We start from the raw sequence: 27,508 nt of genomic DNA, 5'->3' as shown, positions 1-27,508 counted from the left end.
CACCAGAGGTCTCTTCCAACACAGATCATTCGGTGATTCTGTGAGCCAGGTGCACACGCGTCTCGAAAGAGAGTAACTCTGACCGAGAACTGTGGGAATTCTCTACGGCAGAAGCAGCAAAGACTCATCTCACTCCGACTTGCAGCCTGCAATGAGACCCAGCGGGCAGACGCTGGCCCTGCCCGCCTGCACTGGCTTCTTTTCCACCTTTGTAAGTCCAGGGGAGTCCAGCCCGGCAGAAAAACGTGTTTTTATCTGAATACAATCAGCAAAGCCAGTCTCGAAGCCTCGGCAGCTGCTGCTTAAGAGCTCCAGCCTAGCTCCCCCCGTGCTCTCATCCCGCCCGGACTACCACTCCCACCGCGCCCCACGTGCCCTTAGCCCACTGGGACTACTACTCCCGGCGTGCACAGCGCTCCTTAGCCCACTGGGACTACCAGTCCCGGCGTGCACCGCGCTCCTTAGCCCACTGGGACTACCGGTCCCGGCGTGCACCGCGCCGCCGGACCCTGTCCCTTCCGGCGCCGGGTAAGAGGTGGCGGCGCGTGGGCAGGCATGGCGGACCCAGCCGAGGCGGCTGAGGCCGGGTCCGGATCCGGGTCCGTGGGGAAGCAAAAAGGAAAACAAAAAAGCAAAAAGAAAGCGGCGGCAGGTAGGGCGGGGTGAGGGTTCTCCCCGGGGCTGGTGCCCCGTCCTGGCGCCCGCGGTCCCTCCGGTTTCCTGCACAGCCCGGGGTGGGAGCGGGGCCGTCGTTCCGCGGGGCGGGGAGGGCCTTGGTGGAGTCGCTCCCCTCACTGTGGTGGGGCTTATGCCTATGTAATATTCCGCCCGGCGTGTATCGCCGCTGTGTGTGTGTGTACACCTATCTATCTATCTATCTATCTATCTATCTATCTATCTATCTATATGTGTGAATAATAATAGCTTAAAACAGTAACTTTTTTAAGATTAGAAGAGACGCAAATCACATTCGAGAGAATGTTAAGCAAACCTTTGCCTCCCTGCTTTCAGTTATTGTATCTTTTGTAGTTAGGGAGGAGAAGTAATCGTCACTGATGAAAGAAGCCGAAAAAAACTTTTCTTTTTTTTTCTTTAAATACTTATAACAGTTGATGAATCTGAACTTCTCACTGTACCTGATGGATGGAAAGAACCAGCCTTTACAAGAGAAGATAATCCCAAGGGGCTGCTGGAAGAAAGTAGTTTTGCAACGCTGTTCCCAAAGTACAGAGAAGCGTACTTGAAAGAGTGCTGGCCACTCGTCCAGAAAGCCTTGAGTGAACATGTATGAGTACTTGTTAATTGTGATACTTTGTTTTATCTTTCAGAAGAGATAGATGTTCCTTAAACACATAAAAAAAGTGCAAGTTGCTTTTCTGATACTGTGTGTGTATATATTTCTACTGCACTTATGTTTAGAATTGGTAGTGTAGTTTTTTATTGCGTCAAAATCAGTGCAGTTCTGTGCAGTCAGACCTGGCAGTTATATATATATATATATGTTGTCAGTAAAGCTCTGGAACAGCAACTGTCTCCTCATCCAGATGCTGACAGCTTTGTTGTGCCTGAATTCAAGGAGACAAAGGAGGTAGTGTTCTGGGCCGTGTGACACGCATATTTGGTCTTTTGTGTTTACCTGCCTGTGTGAGTTTCCTTAAGCTGAAAGTCACTGTAGGAAATTTGGGAAATGGATTTGCGTTCAGTATGTAGCATCCTGTTTGTTAACTTCTTACTGCAAAGGTCAGTTCTGAGGTTCTTATTTAGAGGTTAATTCACTGTTTCTTTTGCTTCACTATTTCTTTCGTATTGCAGTATGTGAATGCAACGCTGGATCTGATTGAAGGAAGCATGACCGTCACTACCACTAAGAAGACATTTGATCCATATGTGATTATCAGGGCTAGAGATTTAATAAAACTTCTGGCAAGAAGCGTTCCATTTGAACAGGTCTGTATTAAATTCTGGAAGCTTGTCTCAGATTATATCAGAATACCTATAAAATAGTAGATTTTCAAACTGTGGTATTTTTTTAAGTGAGTCAAGTACAATAAAATATTTATTTAAAGTAGGTGTATCTGAACACAAAGTGAGCAGAATAAATGGAAGTATTTTCTCGACTCTCCTGCACAATACATTTGTGTTCAGATGATATTGCCTGCTTCTTGTCTCTTTAGGCAGTTCGTATCCTTCAGGATGATGTTGCATGTGACATCATTAAAATAGGCTCTCTGGTGAGGAAGAGAGACACTTTTATAAAAAGAAGAGGACGACTCCTTGGGCCTAAAGGATCTACTCTGAAGGTATATCCCATAGGTGTAGTAACCAAGACAACTCTTAGACCTAAATTTGTGTGAGATCTTCAGTTTACACTTAATTTCTCTTTTTTTTTTTGTGTAGGCCCTGGAACTGTTAACAAACTGTTATATTATGGTGCAAGGCAACACTGTTTCTGCTCTCGGACCCTTTAGTGGGCTGAAAGAGGTAAGGGGAGGAAGGTGAGCCCCTACATGTCGTGTACTTCTGTGCTCAGCTCGAGGGCAGATGAGAGGCAAAATGTGGCAACCTCAGGACTATCTCAGTGACTTTTCAGCTCTTTGTTAGTAAGCCGTATTTACATGAATATCTGTAGATTTAGCATCTTAGCTGCTGAATTTTGTTGAAGATCTTTCAGTCTTAGGAGTAAAAAAGGAGTAAAAGGAGTAAAATACTGCAGAGTAATGGTACATAACCTGAAAAGTTTTTATAACTATGTGGGAGAAGAATGCAAGTCAAAAGCAAATTTATTTCTCATGACACCTTAAAATCCACAGTAAAGTGAAAATAATGTTTGTGGCGCATGCTGGGGTATATTAGAAAATTGACATTTCTGAAGTGCTGTGACTTCCAGTTACCCATGTGCATCAGCCTTTTAAATCTACCTACTTTGAGGGGCAGAGAGAGGAAGGAAGATAGTATACCTGGTGTTTTAATTGATTAGAATATGAAATACTTGCTGAGTTTTCTGTTATTTTTCTTTTTTATTAAACACAGGTTAGAAAAGTCGTTCTGGACACAATGAAGAATATACATCCCATATATAACATTAAGGTTAGCATAGCCCACTGTGCATCTTCGTTTACAAGAAAGTACTATTTCTTCTTAGAGACTTGTATTTTAATAACTTACATGTTTCTGTGTGGTAATTTGTCTTCAAGAATTTCTGTATTGTGCTGCTTTAAAAAAATTCTGACTTTGATATCCTGCATTTTACCAGGATATATATCCATAATATCATTAACAGTATCTCAGAAAACATCAAAGGAAAAGTGTGTATGAGCTTTTCTTCCTTCAATTGTCTGGTTGATACTTGCTCATTTAAACTGAGGCACCTTCTTCAGTGCATTTTGTCCCTGTTTTGAGACCTATGTATCTTGTTCTTCTGTTCATAATTAAACCCATCTACTCTTACTGAAGTGAAAGATGGAAAGTTCAGCTGTATCGTAGTCACTGTAAAAAGGTTTACTAAAACTTGAGTTTGGAGCTCTTGGCTATTACTGTAATACTATTTTTTTAATAACTTCTTTGTGACATTCTAAAACTACTGAAGACTTTGATGATCAAAAGGGAATTAGCAAAAGATCCTGAACTGAGGACACAAAGTTGGGAAAGATTTTTGCCCAAGTTCAAGCGGAAGAACTTGAAAAAACGCAAGGAGCCAAAGAAGAAAAATACTAAGAAGGAGTACACACCGTTCCCACCTCCACAGCCAGAAAGCCAGGTCAGCTGAAACTTTATTTGCAGGAATACAGCATGACTTGAAATAGTGTTCTTAATAAGGAGAGTTTGGGAAGCCTCTTCTGTCTGATTTCAGGAAATCAATTCTGATTTTCTGATACTCTCTGTCTGGCTTAAAATGCATAGTAATTTAAAGCTTCTTGTTATGTGTGTTACACAGGTTGATAAAGAATTGGCAAGTGGTGAATACTTCTTGAAAGAAAGACAGAAGAAACGAAAGCGAGTGGAAGAGATAAAGGTAAAGTTATTCTAACTTGCTGTTCAGTTAAAAAGCACTTGACTGAACTTGGAATGTTTTTGTGTGTGTTCCTTTTGCCCTGCTCTACTGATGTTTGGCCTTTTTATTGGTAACTCTAGGCAAAGCAAGCAGATGCAGTCAAGAAAAGACAAGAAGAGAGAAATAAAGCTTTTATCCCACCAAAGGAAAAGCCAGTTATGAAAACAAAGAAAGGTAACCTTTTTTTTTTTTTCCCTATTCTAAAACCTTCAGCTGATTCCTAGGCTGAATGATTTTGCAGAGGTAATAGCTGCAGGAAATAAGGAAGGTCATGCAAAATATTCTAGTGGTTTGATCCATGCCTGGAGTTGCCAAGGACAGTAGAAAGATCATGGAGCCCCTAGTTCTGTACCTATGAAAAAAATGATAGTTCTCTGTAGAACATTTTCCTGGTGGAGATACTGGAATGTCAGTCTCAATTGATTGTTCTGCCTACGTCAATTTTTGGTTTTCAGTCTTGTAGTGGAGCTGCCACAGCTTTTGCATTTTTCAAATGGCTTTTCTATGAAGAAGAAGAAACCTGGAAACAACACTTGGAAACTATGCCACAAGTTAATATTTGTAGAGGATAGGGCAAATAGCTTTTCTAAAAGTTAAACTGTGCTATGTACAGAGTAAGAACTTGTGTTCTCAGATGATTTGCACTAGAGAAGCAAGCATTCAGTTTTCTGGATTCCTTGATCACATTACATTTTCTTTCATCATATTAGATGTACTAAATATGTTTTGTGTTAGCTATACCACCTATGAATTATTACACCATATAGTAAGTACACAGTTTCTTATGAGCAGGAAAGCTCATGTGTTCTGCAGCATTGATACAGTACTTTGTTGCGATGCAGTAAATTTTCAGTCATCCTGTTGACAATACTGTATCTCAAATAATGTACTTTTCTAGCTGCTCTGTGGTTTGACCTGAAATCCGTCAGTCTTCCAAGAATAAATAACAGTTGGTACCCACTGTTAGATAGAGGAATTAGCTGTTTGTGAGATAGGAGAGTTAGATCAAAACTCAAGACTTACGCCCAAAAGAGAAAGTGCCATCACCTAGACGAACATGTTGCTCAGCTTTAAGTGTTTAACTTAAGAACACTGGCACTCCCTGTACAAGTCTTTTATAAAGGTCTTCATGCAGGGGTCAAAGATCTCTATCATATCTCCTCAGCGTATCCTTCCTCATCCTGTTTCTGATTGTGGCCATTAGTGCATGGCCAGGGAAAGAGTATAAGGAAGAGACTGGCGTATTTGGGATCTTACCATCTCGGTTACTTGCAGAAAGGCAAAACACCATGAAATCTTGTCTGAGTATAGGAACTCAACAATTAATTTCTTCTCTTGTTATTTGAGACCGACAAAGACAATAGATCTGTGTCTAAGAGTGTATGTATTAATTTTGGAGGAGTAAATCTGTGGTCTGAGAAGTGGTGATAATGGTTTGTATGTATGCATAATGTGGCACCTGTGTTCAAATGCAGTTGCATGGGATTTTTTGTATAGCTGTTCTCCTTTGAATTCTGCTGAAAGAGGTTTGTGGATAGTACTAGTTTCATCGAAAATGATTATTAGAATAGCTTATGCAAATCATTCATGAACATAAAATGGGTCCTAACCAGTGCCACAGGGTACAGTTTTCTGTGTTTGTATATGAAGTCATCCTGTAGACTTAAAATTTAGAATGTAAAATTAATGTCTTTCGTCTTTATATTATTTGCTATATAGCCTCCTCTGAGAAAAAAATTGATATCAATGCCATCAAGGAAAAGGTAAAGAATGCAAAGACGAAGAAATTAGGAGCACTTCCTGTGGAAGAAGTCAAGTTAAAAATGGCAGCAGATGAAAAGAAAAAAAAGAAAAAGAAATAGTTCACCACCTAAAATGCTTACTTTCCTCCTATGTTAATGAACATTGTCAAACATAGATTTGAGACTTCTTACTGTTGGTTTCATCTGGACAAGAAAAGACGAGATAGAAAGATAATTCTCTTTTCCCTAAGTATGATGTAATTGTCAGACCTAATGCGGCTGTGCAGAATTGCCAAGGTTGGTGAAGAAAATCTGCACTGCTGTGTTTGAGAAGGTAAGAGAATGTATTTGGGTAATATCCGTCTGCATACGGGGGCAGTTTCCTACTAGAAACATTTAGGAGTTTGGTGCAGGATGTTAAACATTAGAGTTTGAGAACTCAATGGGAGCTTAAAGTAATTCTACTGTGAAAGACTACCAGACTATACACAGCCTCATTTATGGTCATAACTTTTGCAAAACAGGCAAGATTTATTACTATATTATGCTTTTGTTCCTATAAAAGCTGATTATTTTTACATGTTGTGTCTTGTCGTGATGTTAATAAACTATTTTAATACTTTGTTCTTGAGACTTTTCATTAGTTGTCTAGTGCACAGTCTACATGTTATTTTCCAGGAAACAAGCTCACAGCTTTATGTCATAATTAGACAAACCATAGTAAACTGAATGCCATTAATAAACTGTCATTTATTAGCATTATCCTGGAGGCTGTTAGACAGAATGTGGTGCAAAGCAGGTGTTGTTCCACACAGAATGCACTACAGGGAAAGCAGAAGTGTACAGTCTTGCCTTTCTTTAAATGTATTCTAATTTACTTCTTGCTTGCAAGAAGGTCTAAGAAATTGTGTTCCTTTTTTTTTTTTTTTTTTTTGTGGTCCTTCTCCTTTTCTAAAGAAAGTTGAGGTATTAAGAGAAGTATTTAATTTCCTGAAAATGCAAATTGTGATGAAATAAAGTTCACTGTAAGAGCAGATATTGCTTATTCTGTACATCTTGAGATTGAAGAAGCAAATGCAATGATGAGGAGGTGGTAGAGCCACACCAATTCCATAATTGTGTTCAAGTGCTTTTGCCAGGTCTTAGCATTTTGATCACCTGCACATGCAGTGGAAATAACTATGCTAGAACATTGTGGCTCACTGCTTTTAGATTAGTGACCTTTTATTTGAAATTAGTAGGTAAAAACAGTGATTTACTTTTTACATATATGAATAATATATGTAGTTAAGTAGTCAGTCTGTGCGTGTTGAGAAATAGCTCTGATGCTTCCCCATTAGGGGGCATTAGCCTTAGTGTGCCTTTCAGTTATGTAAACCTTTCTTGGCACTCGCTCCTTGCGGGGACTGCATTGTTCATAGATGGCAGTTTGCTTCCTTGTGGAATCAGTGAGGAGAATACTACTTCAACAGATACCTCGCTGAGAGTATGGTCAGTAAATCACAAACACCCATCTTGGAAACTGCAACAAGCTGATGGGTTTAGTGATGGCAGCACTGTGAAAAGCTTTCTAGAAATGCCAACTGGTGTTTCACAGTTGACAGTCTAAAGGGAAGACCAAAGTTTGATACTGGTCAGGTAGTTCAGACCTCTCATATACTGAAAGGACTAATTTCAACAGAGGGCACTGCAATATCGGAGTTTAAATACCTGTTCTCACAGTACGGTCCCATGAATGAGTGCTTCAGCAGCAGCCTGCAGAGCTAGAAGCCAGTAAGGAGAGGTCTGACTGTAGCCAGGGAAGGGAGCACTAATGTGTTAGGGGAGGGAGAGTTGTTGGTTCTAATCTGGACAAAGTCCCTTTTGCTGCAGAGGACTGGCCAGGTGCTCCCATATTTGTTGTTTAAAAAGTGAAAAACAAGTGTAGGGGTTGTTGCCCTACACTGGTCTTGCAGGTTGGCGCTTCATTTCAGGAACCTGATCTAGCTGAAAGCACCATACAAAATAGTATTTTCCGGTTGCATTAGGTAATTGCCTGGCTTCCTAAGTTGCAGTGCAGGAAAGCGTACCTCAACGTGATGGCAGCCTCACCTTAAATTATGTGTACTTCCACTTCTTTTTACGACCCACAGCTGAGGCTTTTGCACTGAACCCTTATCCATAGTAAAACTCTTAACAGACTTCAGGAAGTCTTGTCCTCTTGTTATGGGGTGAAAAGGCTTCATGTTTTGTTTAATCTTTTTCAGTTATGGTTGACAGGTTTCAAGGATTGTTCCTTGGACATTTATTTTACTTAACCTGAAAAATCAAGAAAGCTTACTCATATGCCTGTAGGCAAGTTCAACCGAAGGATTTGTCTGCTTAAGAGTCCATATCTGAACGGTAACTGGCTGCATGGGCTCACTGTTGGTAATTTTTGCACCTTTTTTTTGAGAGAATATGGCTGTACAGTTCTAACACTGTATAAAAAGTAAAAAACAGAAAATAATGTGGATTTGGAAGGGTGACAAATTTTCTTTAGTGTTTTCAGAACAGTCTGAACTATTGCAAATTATGTCCCTAAACTGATTTTAGAGTTTACAGACTCGTAAAAAAAGTACCTGAAGGCTATATTTATGTGTTAGTGTTTTGCATTTATTATATGGAATTTGTGGATGTATCCCATAAGATAAATGTGGACATCTCAAAATGGTTTGATTATTTGGAGTTAAGTATCTGGAATTTTGGATGACCTTAACATGAGTTTTATTTGAGAGGTACCATGTTGTAAAGTTTGGATTTTTTTCCCCCTAAGCCCTAATAATTTACACGTTATTTAATTAAGCTTTTTCTATGGTATTTCCTTAGAGCTGCTGAAGTACATAGTTAAATGACAGTGCTGTGAATGTTGTGAATGCTGCGTTCATTCTGTTTACTTTCCTGGAGCCCAAGTGTAGGTTTAACTAAGCAGGGGAGAACTGCTGAGCTCATTTTTCCTCCCTGGATGCAGCAGCATTCCCTCTTCTGCATTTCTCTTTGTGGCAATAGGATCTAAAAGCACATGGCTTCAGCGGGGCAGACTCTCTGTGCTGGGGTGGGAGCCCTGTGCAAGAGAGCATACACAGGATAAGTCCTGCTGCCCACGTGCTGCTTGCTGTCTTGTTTTCGGATGGGACTTTCAGTACATCATGGAGCTTGAGGCTGAGATCTTGCACAAAAGAGTGGCAAAAAGGCAGGTATGGAGGAAAATAGCTGCTCTTTTTTAACAGATAGACCCATGACCTTGCTTTTGCAATGGGGATTTTTTTTCTTTAAACACCCTCATCTGGCCGGTTTGGAAGGCTGAACTGAGTTCAGCACTCTCAGAACTTGACCAGTGTGGGTACTGGGACCCTGGTCACTGGAGTGTGGAAAAGAAACTGCTCATCTTCTGTCTGCAACTGTGATGTCTTGGCAATGGAGGCTCTGATAGCCAACAAACTAAATATAAATTTTGCCCTTGATGTGTCTTTATATTTTTGGCCTCAGCCGTATCTGCATTTTGAAAAATGATTTATTTAGGGAATGCCGTAATGCCGAGACGATTCTTGTGCAAGCAGTTAACTACTTGGAAGAATAATGTGAGAAACTGTGGCTTTCCGGTTCCAGTGTTTTCAGTTAAGATCCACTCCAGCAGTGAGGTCAGGAGTTGGTATGCAGGAACACTGACAGGTACTGTATGAGCAGTACCCCAGAAACAAAGTGATGAGGGGAACTTCCCAACTTCCTTTACCACAGTGTGTCTGTGTGCCCTGCAGAGGGCCACGGTGGTGCAGAGGCTTCTAAACTGCCTCTGGACTGATGGATTGCTACAATCCAGCTGCGGCCTTGTACAGCTCTGTTCCTTCCATCCTCTGCTCTAGCTGAGTGACTGTGGTCAGTAGACGACATGTCCAGCTGAACACAGCAGCTGTACCCACTGCTTTCTGCCTGCTCCAGATGTGTGGGTTCCAGCAGACTCATCCCTCGGCAGCTGTTGAACCAAAGGCATAACTATGGGCACAGCATGATTTTATTTGGAGGTTTATGCCATCTTTCCCAGCATTGTGTTTCTCAGCATTGTGCAGGTTGGAGCTGAATGCCGAGTTCTTTTGTGCCCAGCAGTTAAGATTTAGATCATGCTGCAAATACATAATTGCCGTACATGGGAAGCAGGATATACTGACTTATTATTTGAAACAGCAATCAAAAACTCTATGCTCAGAAAAAATAAGAGAAAAAAAACAGGAAAGATTGCTGTGATACATAATGTGTGTAAACACAGGTGAAACTGTCTCTTGGCACAGGTGACGTGTAAAACCAGATTCTGAGCAAAGAGAATTACCAGGGTCCCCAGCACACTGCGAGACTGTGAAATGCACTTCCTGCCACAGGCTGCAAATGCCAGAGCTCACATGGGTACAACATTTTTTAGAAGAAACATTTAAGTGAATATCTTTCCAGGCTACTCTGCATCTTGCTGGAGGAGTGTCCAAGGAAAGAGTGTAATAGGAACAAGAGAGGTGTGTGCTCTGTCTGAGGCCTCAGCTAGGGCCAGGCTCCAGAGCTGGACACCCTTCAGTCCTTCCGAAGACGGTGTGGCAGGCAGTTGCCTATGCCTCAGTGTGCTGCCTGGGCAGCGTGCTCCCTTATCCACCATTCACACCGTTCCACTTTGAAAAAATACCAGAATAATTTAAACCCACTTATTAGTTTTGAGCAATAAGCAAGCTGCAATGAAGATGGTATTTCTGTACTGCTAAATCATTTGTGCATGCAAACAATGTCTCTACCAATCTTTGTGCTGTCAGTAACGAAGGGATGAGTTGACCTCAGTGTTTTCCTGGTCTTCTGCATGTCTGTCACTCACTGGTGGGTGCTATAGATGTGTATTTTGGTAGGAGACAGGTGGCCAGGATTGACAGTATAAGAAGTAACGGTCTTAAAACAAGAACGGTGATGCAGTACTCATCACATGCAGGTCTGTCCCAGTCTGGACGCCAGCTGGAATCACCTGTGAACAAAACAAGTTGCTTATTTTCAAGTACAGTTGCACCAAGGGCAACAAATGGAAGCAGTAATTCTGGTGGTACTTACTGATGACTTTGTCACGCTCTGCATTTTCTGGAAAGAGAAAAGAAGTGAGCATAAGCAGAATTACACATTATATACAGTTTTATTCTAAGCAAAAGGGAATGAAGTGTGAGCCTCATGATGGGCTCACAAATGCAGCTATGGGAGCTGCATTTCTTTGCAGAAGATGCAAAGTTCCGCTGACTTTAGGAGAGCCCTGCAGTGACTCTCGGGGCTTTGATAAGGTGCACTTGATCACACTGTATTGACTTCTCCCCCTGCCCGTGGCTGATATAAAGAGGACTCACTCCTGCAGGTATGCTTTCCAAGATCAATTTGGCTTTTGCCCAGTGCCTTGTGTTTAATATCCTCAGCCTGTAGCTAACAGTAAATGGTCCCACGCATCGGGGACTTTCTCATTCCTGTGGTGCTTCCCCCAGGTGGATGTCCGCAGCACAGTACCTGATCCTTCTTGTGGGAATTGCAGAAGGTCTCCTGCCCTTCTGACTCCATCCCCCCATTGCAAAGCCAAGTGCAGGAGAATCAGGTGAGCTGGCAGGGACTCAAGCTGAGCACTGCATTACTGTCAAGGGCTCTCACATGTCACCCTGGTTCTCTCCCAGTGCTTAGGGGAAAGCAGACGGCGTGGGTGATGTTCACTGGAGCAAGCACCTTTGGCAGTGCCATGGCAGCTCTCCCCTCCTGCAGCGGCGCTGTTGGGGCAAGGCTGGCTCAAGCCAGAGCTCATGCACCAGCTAATAACTTGGAGGCCCTGGGAGGGGACATGTATCAGCTTCTGTGCTTCCCATTTGTGCAAACAGTAACTTCTGGCAGGGATAATCTCACCTTAAACTGCTCCCACTATATCTCCTGTATCACACTCTCCAGCACCTGAAGAGCAGTTCCCATCCAGTCCCTTCCCAAGGTAGAAAACAGGCTCTTTCCTCCATCCTCCCCTCTCTTTGTGCATCACTACTCGCTTGGCTTCTGACTGCAATTTTTGAGACTATATGTAGGAATAAGAGAGTGCCTGTCTCCTGCCAGGATCTTTTGTGTGGTCTTTCCTTTTCTATGTGTGCTTGGGGAGAAGGGCTGGTTGTCCTCTACTTACGACACAGCTTGCTGGCACAGTGCTCGCCGTTGCAGTCACTGCACGCTGCTCCCATTTTGTATGGGCGCACTGGGTAATTCCCACTGTGAAGGAAAGTAACACTGCTCTAAAAGTGCCATTGGGAGGAGAACATTAATACCTACCACTAATTAGTTTTTAACCTGGGTTTTGATTTATTTGTCTTGACAGGGAGATGGCTTTGGATGGTCCCTGTCTGAGTGCCCTGTAGCCCAGACAGGTAGCAAAGCAGAAGAGATTAAGGGCAGTGGGGTGAGTTTAGGAACCTGGAGACAGTGGTATTGCAAACCTGGGAATTAAAATAGTCTCCACACTGGATAATTTATGTGTGTGGATATTGTGGGGTCTCAAAGCTGACTTTAGCTATGGGAGCAAAAGCAGATTCAGTTACTGTGTATGTACATGCTTATTCAGCCTTGAAGGGGAAACTGGTGCTGGAAAATCTCTCATAGGTAGTGATTGCATCCATTTGTTGCTAAATATTTAAAAGTGATGTGTATCTCCCCCTGCTCCCTCCCTCTGCCAGAAGCATGAGTGGTACCAGCTACCTCTGCCCAGGATCTTGGCTAGATATTACCTGCCTACCACTGATACTACACAAAACACAGCTCAGTTCTCCTCTTTGCTTGGAGCGTGGCCCAAGCAAGATATACAGTGTGCCTCAAATTGGGCATAAACGAACTGTGAAGGATTTTACATGCGTGTAATCTCAGCAGCTCTAAACTTTGTGGTAAAACCTCATTACTTCCATCAAGGCGAGGCTTCTATTGCTTTGTCTAAGCTGAAGAAAATCCTTTGGAGTATAGTCACTTTAGGAATTGAAATTGCGCATGCATCTTGCTTTGACCCTTGGCAGAGGGCTGCTCTGCTGGCTGCTGTTGAGGGCAAGGGCACCTTTCTTCCCTGTGGGATCCCTGCATATGCAGGACAAGTAATCCAGCATGATTTTGGTCCTCTGCATGATACAGATATTGGCTAAGGAGCTGAAGGAGGAAGGCTTGGCTCATGTCTTTAGGAGATCCAGCCGCATAGCAGCAGCTGTGTCATTTCAAGGGATCTGGCTGAGGGTATATATTCTTCAAAGACAAGGCATGGACAATTAAGAATGCCAAACTTGCTTGAGTTCATGGGTGGTGTGGCCTTGGCCCAATGTAGTATGCATATAAAGCTGTTAAACCTCTGTTTATACTGTGGCAGCATTAATTAGCTGAAGAAGGGTAAAAAAAGCCCATCGATTCTAGATAGAACAAATACCCTAGTGATGATATGAAGGACCTCCAGTGAAACTTTAGCCTTGACGAGCCCAGCCTTATGAGCAGCGCTTAGCCCTGAACTCTCATGCTAAAGCTAAGACTGCAGCTGCAAGCAGTGTACACTTCAACATTTATCCAAACCATTGACCTCGAGGCTTAATTCTGCGGGCACACATGTAAATATTTTCAGGATTTGAGCTTGCTCCTTGGCAACTGTCTAGGGCAGTCTTGGCACTTGGGAGCAAGGGCTTAGTTTTCAAATGATCACTTTAGTATTTTCATTTCCCTGTCATAAATTTTACCCTTTCTACCAGTGTCACCGCTTTTTGGCTGCAATACATAGCTCTTATTTAGCCAAAAAAAAAAAAAAAAGAAAAAAAGCTGGCTGGACAGAGAGGTACCACCTTCTCTATTTTGGGGACCGTTTCCTCCCAGAAATCACGTAAATGGGTAGTCTTATCTAATAAAGATGCCCACTGTGGGAGGGAAGGGGCAGACACAAACCCCGTGAAATATTTGTAACGACAAATCTTACGCTGGCCCGTAGTTGCAGATGAAGTGCGCTGCTTTGGTTATGGAAGAGTATGCCACCCTGGGACAGAAGTGGACAGCACAGCCAACCTTGTAGCTTGTAGCCCAAACAACCTGCAAAGACAGACGGGTACACTGGTGACAAAACCTTTTCTTCAGCCTCTGAAGCGTTATGGAGAAGACCTGTCCTCCTCTGCTTCACAACCACAAATTGGCTGAGGAGCAGTTCTTGGACAAGCTTCATGGGGGAAAGCAGCAGTGATGGATCTCAAAATAGTAGTTTGTTCTGAAAAATGCCTGATTGTTTTGCCCAATTTACCAGGTATTTTTTAAAACTACTCTGAAAGAAAGATTAACTGGCTGCAACAGGTACTTTTCCTTTCTTGCAAAGGAGAAGGTGATTTTCATCTCCTTTGCTTCAAGGTAATACATTAGCTTTCTGTCTTTCCTGCTGAGGGACATCAGATCAAATTTGTGCAGAAAAGGCCGCATGATCTGCTACAGCTCCTATGAGAGCTGATTGCCCCTTCAATAAATCCAGTGGGGATGTATAGGCAAATTGCTAGAAGGCCCTGGTGTTATGGGAGAAGCAGGGAGAAGGAGCACATCCAGGTTGTGGTCCTGCCTTTTAGCATCATGGCCATGACTAAGGTAATCTAGAGGCAAGGGCATTACATCATCTAGTGATCCTCTGTCTACCAGAAGCTGTTCAGTTTGATCTGGCAACCCACATCCAGCTCAGAGATGACAGTGCAGCCAAATGCTGCAGTCCCAGAAAAATAAACCCCATGGCAGAAGCAGAGGGGAGACGAGGGCATAGCGGTACCTGAGGGCAATCCAACAGTAGCGATGACTGGCTGTGTGAGAGATGTAGAGGGATCCTGGCAAATCAGGGGATGAAGACACGTACTTGTGCCTTCACTGACTTGAAGGAGAGGCCTGAACCTCTCTGTTTGTGCCTGTTTGGTGCCAGCTCTGGGAAGTGGGGACAATCCTCAGGGTGTTCTGAGTGCAGCAGCAGAGCAGATACTGCTCCCGATGCCAGACATAAACAACTGCATCCCTTAGGACAGTGAAGGACCAAATCACAGGACCGTTCCCATCTTAGGCATATACTGGTACTGGGGATGCGGTAAATGTAGTAATTGTACCTGGCAGAAACTTCTCCACGGCTAGGAAGGAGGGAGAGAAACTAGGGGTTCTCTGAAGGTGCAGACCCAAGGATTCCTCCCAAAGCCGGCATACATGTAGCTTCTGTCTAGAGTCACTATCACCACCGACTCCAAGTGAGAATAATCTTATTTTTTTATTCTCCCTGTGCAACAACCTGGGCTGCTCCTCTACAAATAACTTGGTAAAGAGCACTGCATCGCAGTGCCAGGTAAGGCGCATTTCACTGCAATTTCCAGATGCTGACTCTTGCCATGTCCCTGTGAGCAAGATAAATAGCAACACGCTGTCACCTCTTATGGCTCTTGTCTCCAGATATTTGCTCTTTGAAGGATGTACCTACACATGTCATTCAGATGAGCTTCAGCTTAGTCTTTCAAGTCCTATTTCACAGAAAATATTAAACAGCTTCAGGTCAAAATCTAATCCCAGGAGCTGCTGTTGAAAGCCATCCTGCTGTCCTATAGCCTTGGCTAATAATTGTGGAGTTGCACTGCAGTGGCGCTCTTCTCCCTCTCTTTGCCCTCTCGCTTTGGAAATTGTGGTTAGGAAAAGTATGCACGCGATGCTTGTAGAGCTGCAGATGTGTTCTTACATGGCAGTATTGGCCAGCATTTGGCATGGCTCCTGGTACCATCGTGCATGGCGGCCCAGAGCCATTGCTGTTGCCTGATTTTTGGCCACTGCTTGGCTAAATCTGACTGCTTAAGTTAATATCTGTCTTGTTTTATTCCTGGAAACAAAATACAACTGGCACATTGTAAAAAAAATAATGCAGTGACTCTTCTCCCGCCTAAAGTGGGGGGATATAAGAACATCTTGTGCACGCAGACATAAAATAAGATTACAGCACCTAGAAAGCAGTTCATTGAGTCTTCAACACAAATCTAGAGTTTCTGTGTCAAAACGGCAACAATGGTTCATGGTTTAGATGGAGAAATGCAATGCCTACCTGTGTATAGTGGCCACATTGTCCTCTGCATTTATTGGTGGTATAATTGTAGTCTCTGACCTCATTGTACCAAGAGGTGATGGCTGCTTGCTCAGTAAAAGCAGGAAGTGAGCCAGTCCAGAGGTTTTCTCCAACAGGGGTAAATTTGGGGTGAGCCTGCCCTGGAATTTTGAGGTACGTATTATGTTTAAACAGGCATTTCTTTGCCCAAGCTTTTGCGGTCTTTGCCAAATCTGGATCCCAACTCTGCAAAATAAAGACAAATAAAAATCACTTTGGTATCTTAGCAATGATTCAGAGCAACTTTCAGGAGAAGCTGTGTCTCGGTAGCATATATGTTTCAGGTTCACTTGTTGTTTTGCTTCTGCTGAAACTTACAGAGCTACATGGTAAATTGGCTTGTAGGTTTGTTTCTGATTTGAACTTAGTTTTGAACTTGAGGACATTTTTGGGGTGGTGGGTGGTCATAGCTGACTGGTTTGCTGGATATCAAGTACTGTACTGTACATCAGTCAAATACAGTGTTGTGGGTGCAGTGCGCATATCCAGGCTGTGAGAGAACATTAATGTAATTTAAACAGGGAATTTGCAGCAAATCTGGAGATTGGGGGGTATGCTTACTGTACCAGTCAGACTGGAGTCTCGTGCAGCCTCAGGCATTGAGGCCATTGCTTGCAGGTCAGTTCACAAGCACATTGGGATTTGGGGGACAGTTTGAACTCAACCCTTTGGTTTGTATCTTTGTGTTCGGTGGCTTCAGGTGTTAGTGCTGAATTCATATTTATAGAATCACTCATTCACTTGCTGTTTAATCCTACAGAAAGTGGTTATTTAAGCAATTGAATTATAGAAATATCTTCTGTTTGCACTGAAGGTGGTGTCTGGTGTTGCTAGGTTTCCTTGTGTACACAACCTGATTGAGAAATACAGTATTGTACCTGCTGGAAAATGCACTACCAGGAGTGTTCTAGTAGTAGTAGTAGTTCTAGTTATACTTTGTGTCATGTAAATGAAGTTGTTCAGCACTGCAAAACTATTTTGGACTGTTCTAAAAAATAAACTTTTTTATTTGTCTTTTTCTGTCTGGATTAAAATATCTCAGTTCCTTCTGTAAACAGTAGAATTAATAGAGAAATTACTTTGAATGGATCAGTGGCAGTGACTAAGGAAAAGGTGTTTGTTAAATTTTATGGCTATGTTTTACATAATATAACTTTTTTTGCACCATAGGTAAGTCTGAAACAATGTGTGTATTGTTGATGCTACCAAAAAGTGATTGGAAGTTGCAAGTTTGTACCAAAATACATCTACAGAGATTTGAAAATACTTTGTAGCCTATGTCTTCTGTTTCTTCCTATGGCTAACACTTAGGAAAAAATGCACAGAACAGGAGTGTTTGCATATAGATACAATTTCTGTTTGAGAAAATAGTAATTACAATTTTTTTTCCCCAATGAACTATTTCTTAGCTTTGGTTTTGTATCTCAGAAGAGTTGCTTAGTGATTTAGAGAGAAAAAATTGATCATATAATTGGTGAAAATTAATGTGAGGGAGCAGTAATTCAAAGGAGAGTGTTGTGAAGCCCTGAAGAAACTGGTGAGACTCTTTCTGCTGGTTTTGAAGAGCCTTGGAACAGAGCTAAGCAATGCTTTGAGGGAATTGGAAAGGGGTGGTGTCTGCCAGGTAAAAAAAGTTAGATAAACATTCTCATTTTATAATAAATGTATTACGAATATAGATGGTTGGACTTTGTTACTTCCAGTTAAAGGAGTTTCTGTCTTGTATATTCTTTTAAAGACTGTTTTTAAAAAAAGTGGAAATGCACTGAGTTATTAGTCTTCATTTTTATATATCTTGGTAGACAGTTTTCTATAACATACAGAAGTTCCCTATGAAATAAAGAAGTCATTTTCTTTTCCTCATTTTTAAAGTGTTAAAGGCCATTTAAAATTGAAGAAATATAATGTTTTCAATTCCAATGGTTTTGCTTTCATAACAGATTTTATCATGTCTTGTACTGCTTTCTCCACATTAAATTCTTCCTGAGGGAGGTCATACTTAAGATGACCTAAGTAAATTAAAAGAAACTTACTATGTAACTTGTTTTATTTGTAATAATCTTTGTTTCCTAAACTTTTTTTAATCCAAATTTCAGTTCTTTAATTTTTCAAAAGGAAAAATTAGGCACAATTTAAAGAGATGAGTACTGCTCTTTTAATGCATCATGCTGCACTAAGAAAGATGAAGTAAAAGAAAGATTCACAATCTGAGAGGTCTGTGGAGATTATCCCCAGGAGAAAAACAAAAGCACAAAAGGTGACAAATGTTGCGAAAGACAGCTCCCAAGCTTCTGGAATTGAGCATCTCACAAATCAGAGATGAGCTTTTCGGCCATAACCTCAGCTTTGTGCATGCTTACAGCTTCCTCCTTGCTCGATTTTTCATGTGCCCAAGCCTTCTGAAATGAGAGGTGGCCATTTTTGGGTATATTTTTAATCATGACAGGCTGTCTTTTGCATGGTGGCTGCAGCCACTGTCCTCTGATGTGGCCAGGGAGAAGACAAGGCGAGCGGCAGAGCAGTGCAGACCTGAGTACCTCTAGTGTTCGCTCCTGCTGCACTTGTTGCTTTTTGGCTTCCCCAGCAGCCCCAGCACCTGGGAACAGCTGCTTTGTTGGCTCAGTCCATGAGAGCCCTGCAAAGAAAGCTTAGACAGAGCTCTCCAACATCATTTGGCAATGATCTCTCCCCTTGCCAACTCAAGTATGAAAGGTTGTGCTTAGATCTGCACATAAATTACACCCCGGGCTATTGAGCTGTCGTGCCTTGGAACGCGGAGGCTTTCCACAGCACAAAACGACAGTGGTGAGTTGAGGGTAGAAATCTCAATTTTTGAAAGAGGAAATTAATCCAGGCAAAGCTTTACACATATGTGATCATATAAAGCTATCTCTGCTTTAAAAAAAAAGTAGTTCTTACGATCCCAGGATGCTGGGGTTTTTTATTTCTTCTTATTTTTTTTTTTTCATTTGATCACAGAAATAATCTTTGAGAATTACGAACACCATCACAATGCTATACACTTGCACGTAAGTCGTGTAGATCCCCTTACCATATAGAGCATGTTACTGGCTGGTGGATTCACTCCAGACCGGAATCTGTTGTGAGTTCGCACACATTCTTCAATAAACTTTGGATCTCCGACATCAGGCAATGTCGTTGGTTCATAGGAATCAGAGGAATGACAGAAGTACAGTAAAGCCAGCACACAAGCAGAAAATCTGCTTGTCATGATTCTCCGCCTCTAGTCTTCCAGCATTAAGAGCAGAGTGTTTCAGCTGTACAAGGTGGTTTGAGCTCCACTAGCAGTGTTTCACTTGGCAGGCTTGGGGGCTGGACTTATCTTAACTGTGGTGATTGAATATGGTGTTGGTCACAGGAAATGAGTCATAATTCAGGACTGTTGCTAGGAGAATGAAGAAAGTAAGCCACAAGAACACATCTGAGCTGTGGCAGCTTTGTCTTTTTTCTTCTTTCTTTAATTGTGAGGTGCAAGTTTCTTTTCTCCTGTCCTTTGGGCTTCTTTGCTGTTCTTTCTTTGGCCCCTACCATCCCATCCATAGCTATCACTATGGATTGCAGTAAAGTATTGAAAAAAAATTCTCCTTTTTATGAAAATAGCATTGCAGTTAAAGCTGTTACTCTGAGATAAAATGCTGTGAGAAATAATTTATTTGAACTATGACTTTTACTACACTATGAAGAATCACTTTGGTTGTGCATTGAGTTATTGGAAGGATAAGTTTGACTGAGAACTGCATTTTAAATATGCTGCAGCTATCGATGGGTTTCTCCTGTGAATCATACGCATGTGTTGTGTTTCTATCAATTTCTTGCTTTCGTAATTTATAATTCATTCTCTGCAACCAAGCCCCCAGTAGAGTGGAGTTCTATGAAGGTTGGTGCTGTCTCATGCCAGGTGCCCAGCACCCACACTGGGTTTCACAGCCAGGATTTGGGAGCCGATGTCCCGTGCACATTGCCTCGGGTGCCCAACACTCCCTGCTTAGACCCACTACAATCAACACCTTTTTCCTCACACTGCCTTTAACTATCACCTGTCCATCAAGCTCAGGCCTTTTCTCACAGTCCGAGTTTGGATACCTCTGTGGCAATGAGGCTGGGTTTTCTTCCCACTCCAGTTTTTCTTTTAGGAATCTGCATCCTTTGAGCACCTGGTGAAGGCCCTAGTTATCACTTCTGCACATGAAGTTCTGCAGGTGCTGGGGCTGGTGGCAAGGCCACTTTCAGGTTGGCAGGCCAGGGTCACGCTATAAGACGGCAACAGCAGCCCCACCAGCACACATTAGATCCTGTGGGTCACACACCTCCAGCTGTTCATGAGGAGACTACTTCTAGGCAAAAAGGCCCTCTAAGGGAATCATGGATGAGAAACACTATATTCCCAGCTCCCCTACTGACCACATTTTAGAGCACAATAATGTGGTGGGTTAATCCCTGCCAGCAGCCAAGCATCCGCAGCTGCTTGCTCGCTGCCCCTTCCTCAGCAGGATGTGGGAAGAAAACAAGAAGAAGAAAAGTGAGAAGATTCATGGGTCAGGATAAAGACAGCTTAATATGTGTGGGAAGAGGAGGAGGGGGTGGGATGAACAAAACTCTGCAAGTGATGCAAAGGCCATCACTCCCCACCCCGAACAGCAGACTGTTGACTGAACAGTCTCTGAGCGATGGCAACCCTGGAAGCCAGTACCCCACCTTTCCTTTTCCTCGACACTAGTTTTTTTTTCAGCTGAACACAATGTTATATGGTGTAGAATATCCCTTTGGTCCATTCAGGTCAGCTGTCCCAGCTGTGTTCCCCACCAACCACTTGCCCACCCCCAGCTTACTCACTGTTGTTCCATATGAAAGATGGCAGCAGACAAGAACCGACAATTCTGAAATTAAATATGTAGCTTCTTGCATTGTGACATTTTGCACCATCTGACAAGAGCCCAAATATTTGGGGCTCATTTTTATTCTGTGGCATGCCGTGATCCTTCAGAGCTGCAATATGGCTCAGAATTTGAGTCACTGTGTTCTCAAAACATTAGGGCTAAAGAGGAGAAACAGCTTTAAATATTGATATCACTATTATGCATTGCTAATATTAGCCAGGATCTCTTAGCTTGAAGGATGGGTTGGTCTCTCTTACTAACAACTCTATGTAGGAACAATAGAGGTTGAGGGCTAAATGTCTCTAAAACAAAACTGAATCCATCAACAATTTGGGCTTTTTTTAAATGAGGTTAAGATCTTCCATTTCTGAACCAGAATCTGTCCTGGGCCCATTTCATCTTCCCTCTTCTGTTTTACCTCCCTGGTTCCCCACTTCTGCCTGCAAGCTCAGGATGACTGTCATCTATTCTGCATTTCAGATTTTGTCACATTCTCTCATCCTAAAATTAAGCTGTCCCCGTTGACACCCCTTCTTAATCCTTGCTCTATCAGCTTTCCCTGGTATCATTGTAGCTATGAGGGACAAAGCTTAGCTCTGAGAGAACAGGATAGTAAACTGACACCAGAGACACTTTAACAGACACTATGTAAAGTAATATATAGTCTGCATGGTCTTTCTAGTAATGTACCTCTGAGGCAGAGCTAACAGGATTATACAGACTTAGAAGCTTGTTGCAGCTACTGCCAATAAATTACACTAACTTTATGCACAGACACTTATATCTTGCCCTGAGTGAAGAAGAAGCATTTCTATGCTGGATAAACAACACAAGGATAATGGAGAGCTGACCAAGTGTTTTATTAAATGTGTGCTATTCTCTGGGAGTTATACAGCAGTAGGATCACTGTTAGTAGCTTAATTGATTATTACTCATAAAAAAATATGTGTGGAAACTGCTGTTGTACTAAAAAAGCAGCACCAACACTCAGTACCAAAAACAGTGGCCTTAAAATTGAAATAGTAAGACAGTATTGGTCACAAAAAGAATGTGGATGCTCAGCAGGTGGATGCTCAGCCGGTGGATGCTCAGCAGGTGGAATGTAGGGTGGTGGATGGGGTTGTGTATCCCAGTCTGGGTACCAGTTGGCATAACCTAAAAAACAATGAAGAGACAGGTGTTAAGACCCACCAAACTTAGCCATACTTATAAGAAAGCAATTAAGAACAATTTGATACGTACTTATCAGCTTTTCACGTTCTGTATTTTCTGCAGAGAGATCAGAAGAGGAAAGAAATTTGAGTATCATGCAGTCGTGATTCTTACTGTAAAGAGCTAAGTCATTGATGGTGCCCAGCTGATTGCACTGATGACACACAGTAAGTGCACAAAACATCCTACAAGGGGGAGGCAGGCCAAAAAGAGCAGGTTCCCAACTGGCCTGGGACTCGTATTTTTCATGGAATCAAAAGAGAAGCAGAAAAGAAGCAGCTGTATTAAGAAGAATTTGTGTCATGGGGAGGAGGGAATAGCAAATAAAAACAAAACATGGAAATTACTTTAAATTGATGCACAAACCATATATTTAAGTAGTTACAGACAGACAAATATAAGTACTCAGTTTATCATGGAGTACACCTTTACTAAGAGAATTGATGCATTTGCAGAATTGCCAACGTGCATCCTTTCAGAATTGCTGGTTTGCCCTGTATGACAATATGGTAAAATGGGTTGTAGGATCTAGCACTTCATTTTTAAGAGCTCTCTTCCTCCTTACCCTCCCCCACGTCTTTGAGATGTTTCTAGTTTTCCTGTGATGCACCAGTCTGAGACTTCAAGATGAGTCAGCCAGGATGTCACAGAAGGAAGTAAGAGTATCAAATGCTCGATTACTTCTACAGATGAACCTATCTAGAGCCTGGCTAGTAAAGACCATCCTCATTAAACCTCTGTATAAAATTTATATTTGATTTAAGATATAGATGCATGTCCTTTTATCTCTGTTTACTTAAAAGATTATTCCTGACTAATTTGGGACTAGGTGTAATGACATAAAGGTCCACATGCTGTGGAAAAACAATCTCTTACAGCTGTATTTCAGAAAACTGTGGAAGTTAGAAATGAGTGTGCTTTTCAATATAGTCTTGTAATTGATTCAGAACTAGAGTTGCCTGAAAATGTGATGGGACATAATAAACAAGAAAGTAGAAGTTAAATATGCTATTTCTGCTAGGAAAGAAGAACAAGATGGGAAATATTTTTTGTGGCTAAAGTTTTAGATTTGACCTCCCAATCAGATAAAAAGCAGAAAGTAGCCTAACTGGTACTTCACTTCATCAGAAAATCTGCCTTCTATCTCTGAGATCCTTCAGCAGCAAAGTATTTAAATTAATTCCTTCTTATGCTATTCTTACCAGAGTTTGGTACTGCACTATGCACTTAGTTGCCTTGTTGTATTTCCACTGATAATTATGCCACTTTTATTTCTGTGCAATTTTCTTAGATGATCACTTTGGTCTTACCACAGAGCTTGTCTCTGCATTTCTCATTACCGCATCCACTGCATGGTTGTCCCGCTTTATATGGTTTTCTTGGGTAATTCCCCCTGTAAAACAGAATAACAGTATTTTCTTAGCTCAGTCACTTGAAAAGCAATTTAAATACAGTTTCATCATATTGTTCAAATAATTTATCAGGAAAATCTATTAAAAGGGATAAATCCCTTTATCCAAAACCTGATCATTGCAGTTGTTTGAAATTACTTTTAGATCAGCTTAAAGCTCTCACTGGCACAGGGAGCAGACTTCTCAAGCAATACTGTATTATTCAGTGTAACCATTCCAGAAATTGCAAGGTATGAGATAATCTAGAGGACTGTCTTCCTTTTATTTCTTCAATCAAAATTTCTTGTTTGAAATTTGGGTGGGGCCGTAGAAAGATATAACTTTTCTCAAGGGAAAGCTTGCACCTTCCCCACTTCTCCTGCAGAGACTGAAGTCAAAACAGATCTTATTCCACCACTCTTGGTTATGGCAAGTGCTCTCCGTTAGGACTGGTTCGCCTGCCTGTTTAGGAAGGGACGTTCTGCAGCTCCATCTACGTCCAGCCGCTTCTGCTCTTAAAGGCTGGGAAAGGTTTCCCTTGGACCGGTGACACGTGTATATAGCTGCATCTGAAATTTGCTACAACCACTCCCGTCATAATTGACATCTGATAACCAGGTCAGTTATACAACATTAAAAAAAATAAAGAACCTAAACCCCAAATGCCGTAATTAACTTACGCTGGCCCATAGTTGCAAACAAAATGTGCTACTTTGAAGAATCCTGGCATATTTTCAACTGTATTGCAGAAGTGAACTGCGCAGCCAACTTTGTAACTCTCTGCCCAAACGACCTAAAGAGCAAATGGGAATATGTAGCACACCTGTTCAGAGATTGCAAAAGCAAGGACATTAAGGGAGGATGGAGAAGGAAAGGATCTTGTGAAAGTTTAAAACAGGTGACGTAGAATCAACATTGACAACCCAAAGGGCAGATTAGACCAAGGACTGAGGAACCTGATCTAGTTAGAGATGTCCCTGTTCCTGCAGAGCGGTTGGACTAGGTGACCTGTAAACATAGCTTCCAACCCAAAGCATTCTATGATTCTATTCTATGAATGATTGATAGATGTTTTTGTGTTTATTATCTGGCTTCCCTTGAAACATGAAATTGTCACGGGGATAATCCCCTTCCAACACTACTGAAAATGGGACTCAGACATCCCCGGGGAGTAGAATATTTATTTCCAATCTCCTGCTGTGATTCCTGTTCCAAAATGGTCTGTTTGAAGCCAGTACTTGTATTTTCTGTGAAACTATGACATTATATATCATTGGGCATGTAAGACTCACCTGGGTGTAGTGACCACACACGTGCGAACAGCTATGGGTGTTGAAATCATATCTGCTAACTTCATTAAACCAGTCACTGAGAGCTGCATCCACGGAGAAGATGGTTGCTGTGCCAGTCCAGATGTTTTCTCCAACAGGAGTAAAGGTGGGGTGCACCTTCCGGGGCACTTTAAGGTAGATGTTGTGCTTAAATTTGCACTTCTTTGCCCATGCTTTGGCAGTCTTAGCTAAAGCAGCATCCCAGGACTGTAGAAAAGGAGGAAAACATAATACAACCTGCAGTGCAGTGATTTAGCTGAATTAATACTTTTTAGACAGAAACTTGTAAGGATTCTTTTCTCCTTTCCTGCTTCTCATCCCTACATTTGGTTTCTTTCTGTAATGACATTTCTACTCCCATAGCAAAATTGTTTTCTTCTTTCTCCCTTAGATATTGCAGGACACACGGTATCTATCTACTGTCCTCTGGTAGCTGACTTGTTCAAATATTTAGGGCTGGACTGCAGTCTCTAAGCTGTTATGCTTGAGAGGAGGTAACTGGGTGAAAATCCCAGCTGTAGAGGGGCTTGCAGGACTTTGTGTCAAGAAGCTGTTGGCTGTCCAGGGATTTGCACTGTGCAGTTTTCACTAGGCCACAGAGATAGGAACTCTGTTCTGCTGGCAGAGAGGAGAAGAGTCACAGCTGCTCCCTCCCCCAGCTCCTTCTGCCTCTTTGTTCTTCTTCATCCAAAGCGAATAAAAGGCTTGCTCATCTCTGCTGGGTTGAAAAGGAACCATTCCCATTCTGAGTGGCACAAGCGCTAATTTGAGAAATGGATCTGGGAGACTTGCAGAAAGATTTTATGATACTGCATGACCAAGCATTAAAATGGCAGATAAAATTCAATACAGAGAAATGTAAGTTAAGGAATCTGAGAAGAAAATACAACAATTCTGACTCTGTGTTCATGATAACAAGTTTGGAGATGGCTATTGCCCCTTGTAAATCAAAGTTTAGTAGTAGTCTAAAAAGGAAAAAAAAAGTGTTAGAAATCCCTTGCAAAGGAATGGAGAATAAAACCACATATATAATTACACTGCTGTAGAAGTCCTGTTAAATGCTGTGTGCAGCACCCCAGCTTAAGAAAGGGGCACTAGAACTGGAGATGGCAGAGAGAATATGGAGGAGGATGATCATTCTCAAGTGGAGATCATTCTCAAGTGGATGATCATTCTTTATGGAGAGCTTCCATGGAGCAACAGAGCGCTCTGCAGCTTTGATCAGAGACAGCTGGACATCTTCTGTGAAGAAGGTAAATAAGCAATAGTTCCTTCCTCCTTCCAATACAGAGACTGGAGACTATCAAACAAAGCTAGGAATTAACAGGTCCAAATCAAATGCAGGGGGTATTTTCACACAACTTGAAAATATAGGCTGTGGAGCTCTTGCTATGTGATGCTAGGGACAATAAAAATTTGCATGAGCTCAAGGCTAAAAAAAATCATGTAAGAAAAACCCATCAGGAGCATTTAAATACAATGTAATATGTTTGATTCAGGAGGTTTCTCTATATTTGTCCTGCTCTTATTCCAGGCTTGATGGATCTTTGGTCTGAGTGGCTAAGTTTGCTAGTGAGCTAGCATTTTAAATTAAACATTGTTTTTTAAAATGGCAAGAAATTAAAATCATGATAAGGCTGAATTTTACGGCTTTCCTATGAACTTCCTTTCATAGAAGTTACTCATATTATGCATGCAGTTCTACGTATAACTTCCTTGCCAGATATACTGCACTGCTGGAGGGCTCAGAGTAATGACATGAACTGACTGGGGTTACCTCCCTTGGCTATCTATCTACATTTTCCTTATGTATTCCACCAAGCAAGCTGAGACCTATCCATCCATGGCCTCTTCTGATATGCACTGTATTGTTAGGAGACTCTGCTTTCCAGACTAGATGTTAATATCCTTACTCCCCAAATCCTGCTACAGCAAATGAAGGTCAGGTATCAGGATCAGGATATTCTGGCAAATCCCTTTCTTCAGCACATGTTCTAGATAGGAAGAAACAAGGGGAGGTGATAGATTCTCAACAAATCCTGTTGTTGCCTGTCCAGGACCTTTTTAATACCAAACAGCTTCCCTGTATGAAACCTGGACTGACATAAAACAGACTACTATCTCTAGTAGAAAGGGGTACATTAAATGCTGAGAATTGAACACTGTTTTTTGCAATACAGTCCTTTGCTCTGGCTGAAGCAATCCATCCGTAAATGAGGAATTCCCTTCAAATTATTAAAACTGAACAATACTGTGAAAATTAATATATTTTCTACTTCCTATGAAGATCTAACATATGTATTACAGAAATCATTGACAATAAGGAAAAGAAAAACACAAAGCAAATGAAGCATAAGATGGACTAAATCAGCAGCACAACCAATACTAATTTTCAAACAGACCACGAAAACCTTCTTACCATGCGATACATATTGCTGGCTGGCGGATTCACTTTGGATCGAAACTTATTGTGAGCTCTCACACAGTCTTCAATGAACTTTGCATCTTCTATATCAGGCAAGGGATCTTGTGGATAAGCATGACAGCAAACAAAGAGATCTAGTAATAACAACGCAGCAAAGAAAGATGTGATTTTCATAGTTCTTCAGTGCTTTCAGTATACTTTTTAAAAAGTTTTTTTTAAAGAAAGATCCCTTAGGTGGAGCTAAGCAGTTCTACTAGCAAGCAGTTCTTCACGTGTTGTTCTCTGGGTGTGGA

General features: G+C 41.8%; 3 protein-coding genes across 3 annotated transcripts; 1 reads left to right on the top strand and 2 right to left on the bottom strand.

The window, feature by feature from the left end:
* The first annotated feature begins 500 nt into the window (after nt 1-500).
* On the top strand, nt 501-6,415 carry KRR1 (KRR1 small subunit processome component homolog). Its single transcript, XM_009563023.2, has 10 exons — nt 501-652; nt 1,110-1,285; nt 1,813-1,947; nt 2,175-2,300; nt 2,398-2,481; nt 3,031-3,087; nt 3,587-3,757; nt 3,935-4,012; nt 4,132-4,225; nt 5,771-6,415. The coding sequence occupies exons 1-10, from the start codon at nt 556-558 to the stop codon at nt 5,911-5,913; spliced, it is 1,161 nt and encodes a 386-aa protein (XP_009561318.2). The 5' UTR covers nt 501-555; the 3' UTR covers nt 5,914-6,415.
* A 4,037-nt stretch (nt 6,416-10,452) lies between these two features.
* Nucleotides 10,453-19,283, bottom strand: LOC104061139 (glioma pathogenesis-related protein 1). The gene is made up of 6 exons (XM_009563024.2): nt 19,011-19,283; nt 15,899-16,144; nt 13,781-13,890; nt 11,975-12,057; nt 10,888-10,914; nt 10,453-10,804 (listed from the first exon to the last, which is right to left on the bottom strand). Exons 1-6 carry the CDS (start codon nt 19,188-19,190, stop codon nt 10,653-10,655), a joined length of 798 nt encoding a protein of 265 aa, XP_009561319.2. The 5' UTR covers nt 19,191-19,283; the 3' UTR covers nt 10,453-10,652.
* Nucleotides 19,284-21,708: 2,425 nt separating this feature from the next.
* LOC104061140 (glioma pathogenesis-related protein 1) lies at nt 21,709-27,508 on the bottom strand. The gene is made up of 6 exons (XM_009563025.2): nt 27,210-27,508; nt 24,752-24,997; nt 24,140-24,252; nt 23,379-23,461; nt 22,099-22,125; nt 21,709-22,011 (listed from the first exon to the last, which is right to left on the bottom strand). The coding sequence occupies exons 1-6, from the start codon at nt 27,387-27,389 to the stop codon at nt 21,785-21,787; spliced, it is 876 nt and encodes a 291-aa protein (XP_009561320.1). The 5' UTR covers nt 27,390-27,508; the 3' UTR covers nt 21,709-21,784.

Source organism: Cuculus canorus, chromosome 1 (genome assembly GCF_017976375.1).
Source record: "Cuculus canorus isolate bCucCan1 chromosome 1, bCucCan1.pri, whole genome shotgun sequence".
NCBI lineage: Eukaryota > Metazoa > Chordata > Aves > Cuculiformes > Cuculidae > Cuculus > Cuculus canorus.
Note: the sequence above shows the minus strand (reverse complement) of the source record. Positions and strands in the feature narration are given on the sequence as shown.

What these genes read in the sequence shown, in the direction of transcription:
- KRR1 (XM_009563023.2), top strand. Translation starts at nt 556, where the DNA reads ATGGCGGACCCAGCCGAGGCGGCTGAGGCCGGGTCCGGATCCGGGTCC. An exon ending in CTAAAGGATCTACTCTGAAG is followed by an intron (nt 2,301 to 2,397) that starts GTATATCCCATA and finishes TTTTTTGTGTAG; the next exon opens with GCCCTGGAACTGTTAACAAA. An exon ending in CTCCACAGCCAGAAAGCCAG is followed by an intron (nt 3,758 to 3,934) that starts GTCAGCTGAAAC and finishes TGTGTTACACAG; the next exon opens with GTTGATAAAGAATTGGCAAG.
- LOC104061139 (XM_009563024.2), bottom strand. Translation starts at nt 19,190, where the DNA reads ATGACAAGCAGATTTTCTGCTTGTGTGCTGGCTTTACTGTACTTCTGT. An exon ending in CTGTGCCAGCAAGCTGTGTC is followed by an intron (nt 10,915 to 11,974) that starts GTAAGTAGAGGA and finishes TTCTCTTTCCAG; the next exon opens with AAAATGCAGAGCGTGACAAA. An exon ending in AGAGCGTGACAAAGTCATCA is followed by an intron (nt 10,805 to 10,887) that starts GTAAGTACCACC and finishes TTTTGTTCACAG; the next exon opens with GTGATTCCAGCTGGCGTCCA.
- LOC104061140 (XM_009563025.2), bottom strand. Translation starts at nt 27,389, where the DNA reads ATGAAAATCACATCTTTCTTTGCTGCGTTGTTATTACTAGATCTCTTT. An exon ending in TGTGTGGTCACTACACCCAG is followed by an intron (nt 24,253 to 24,751) that starts GTGAGTCTTACA and finishes TTTGCTCTTTAG; the next exon opens with GTCGTTTGGGCAGAGAGTTA. An exon ending in GTTTGCAACTATGGGCCAGC is followed by an intron (nt 23,462 to 24,139) that starts GTAAGTTAATTA and finishes TCTGTTTTACAG; the next exon opens with GGGGAATTACCCAAGAAAAC.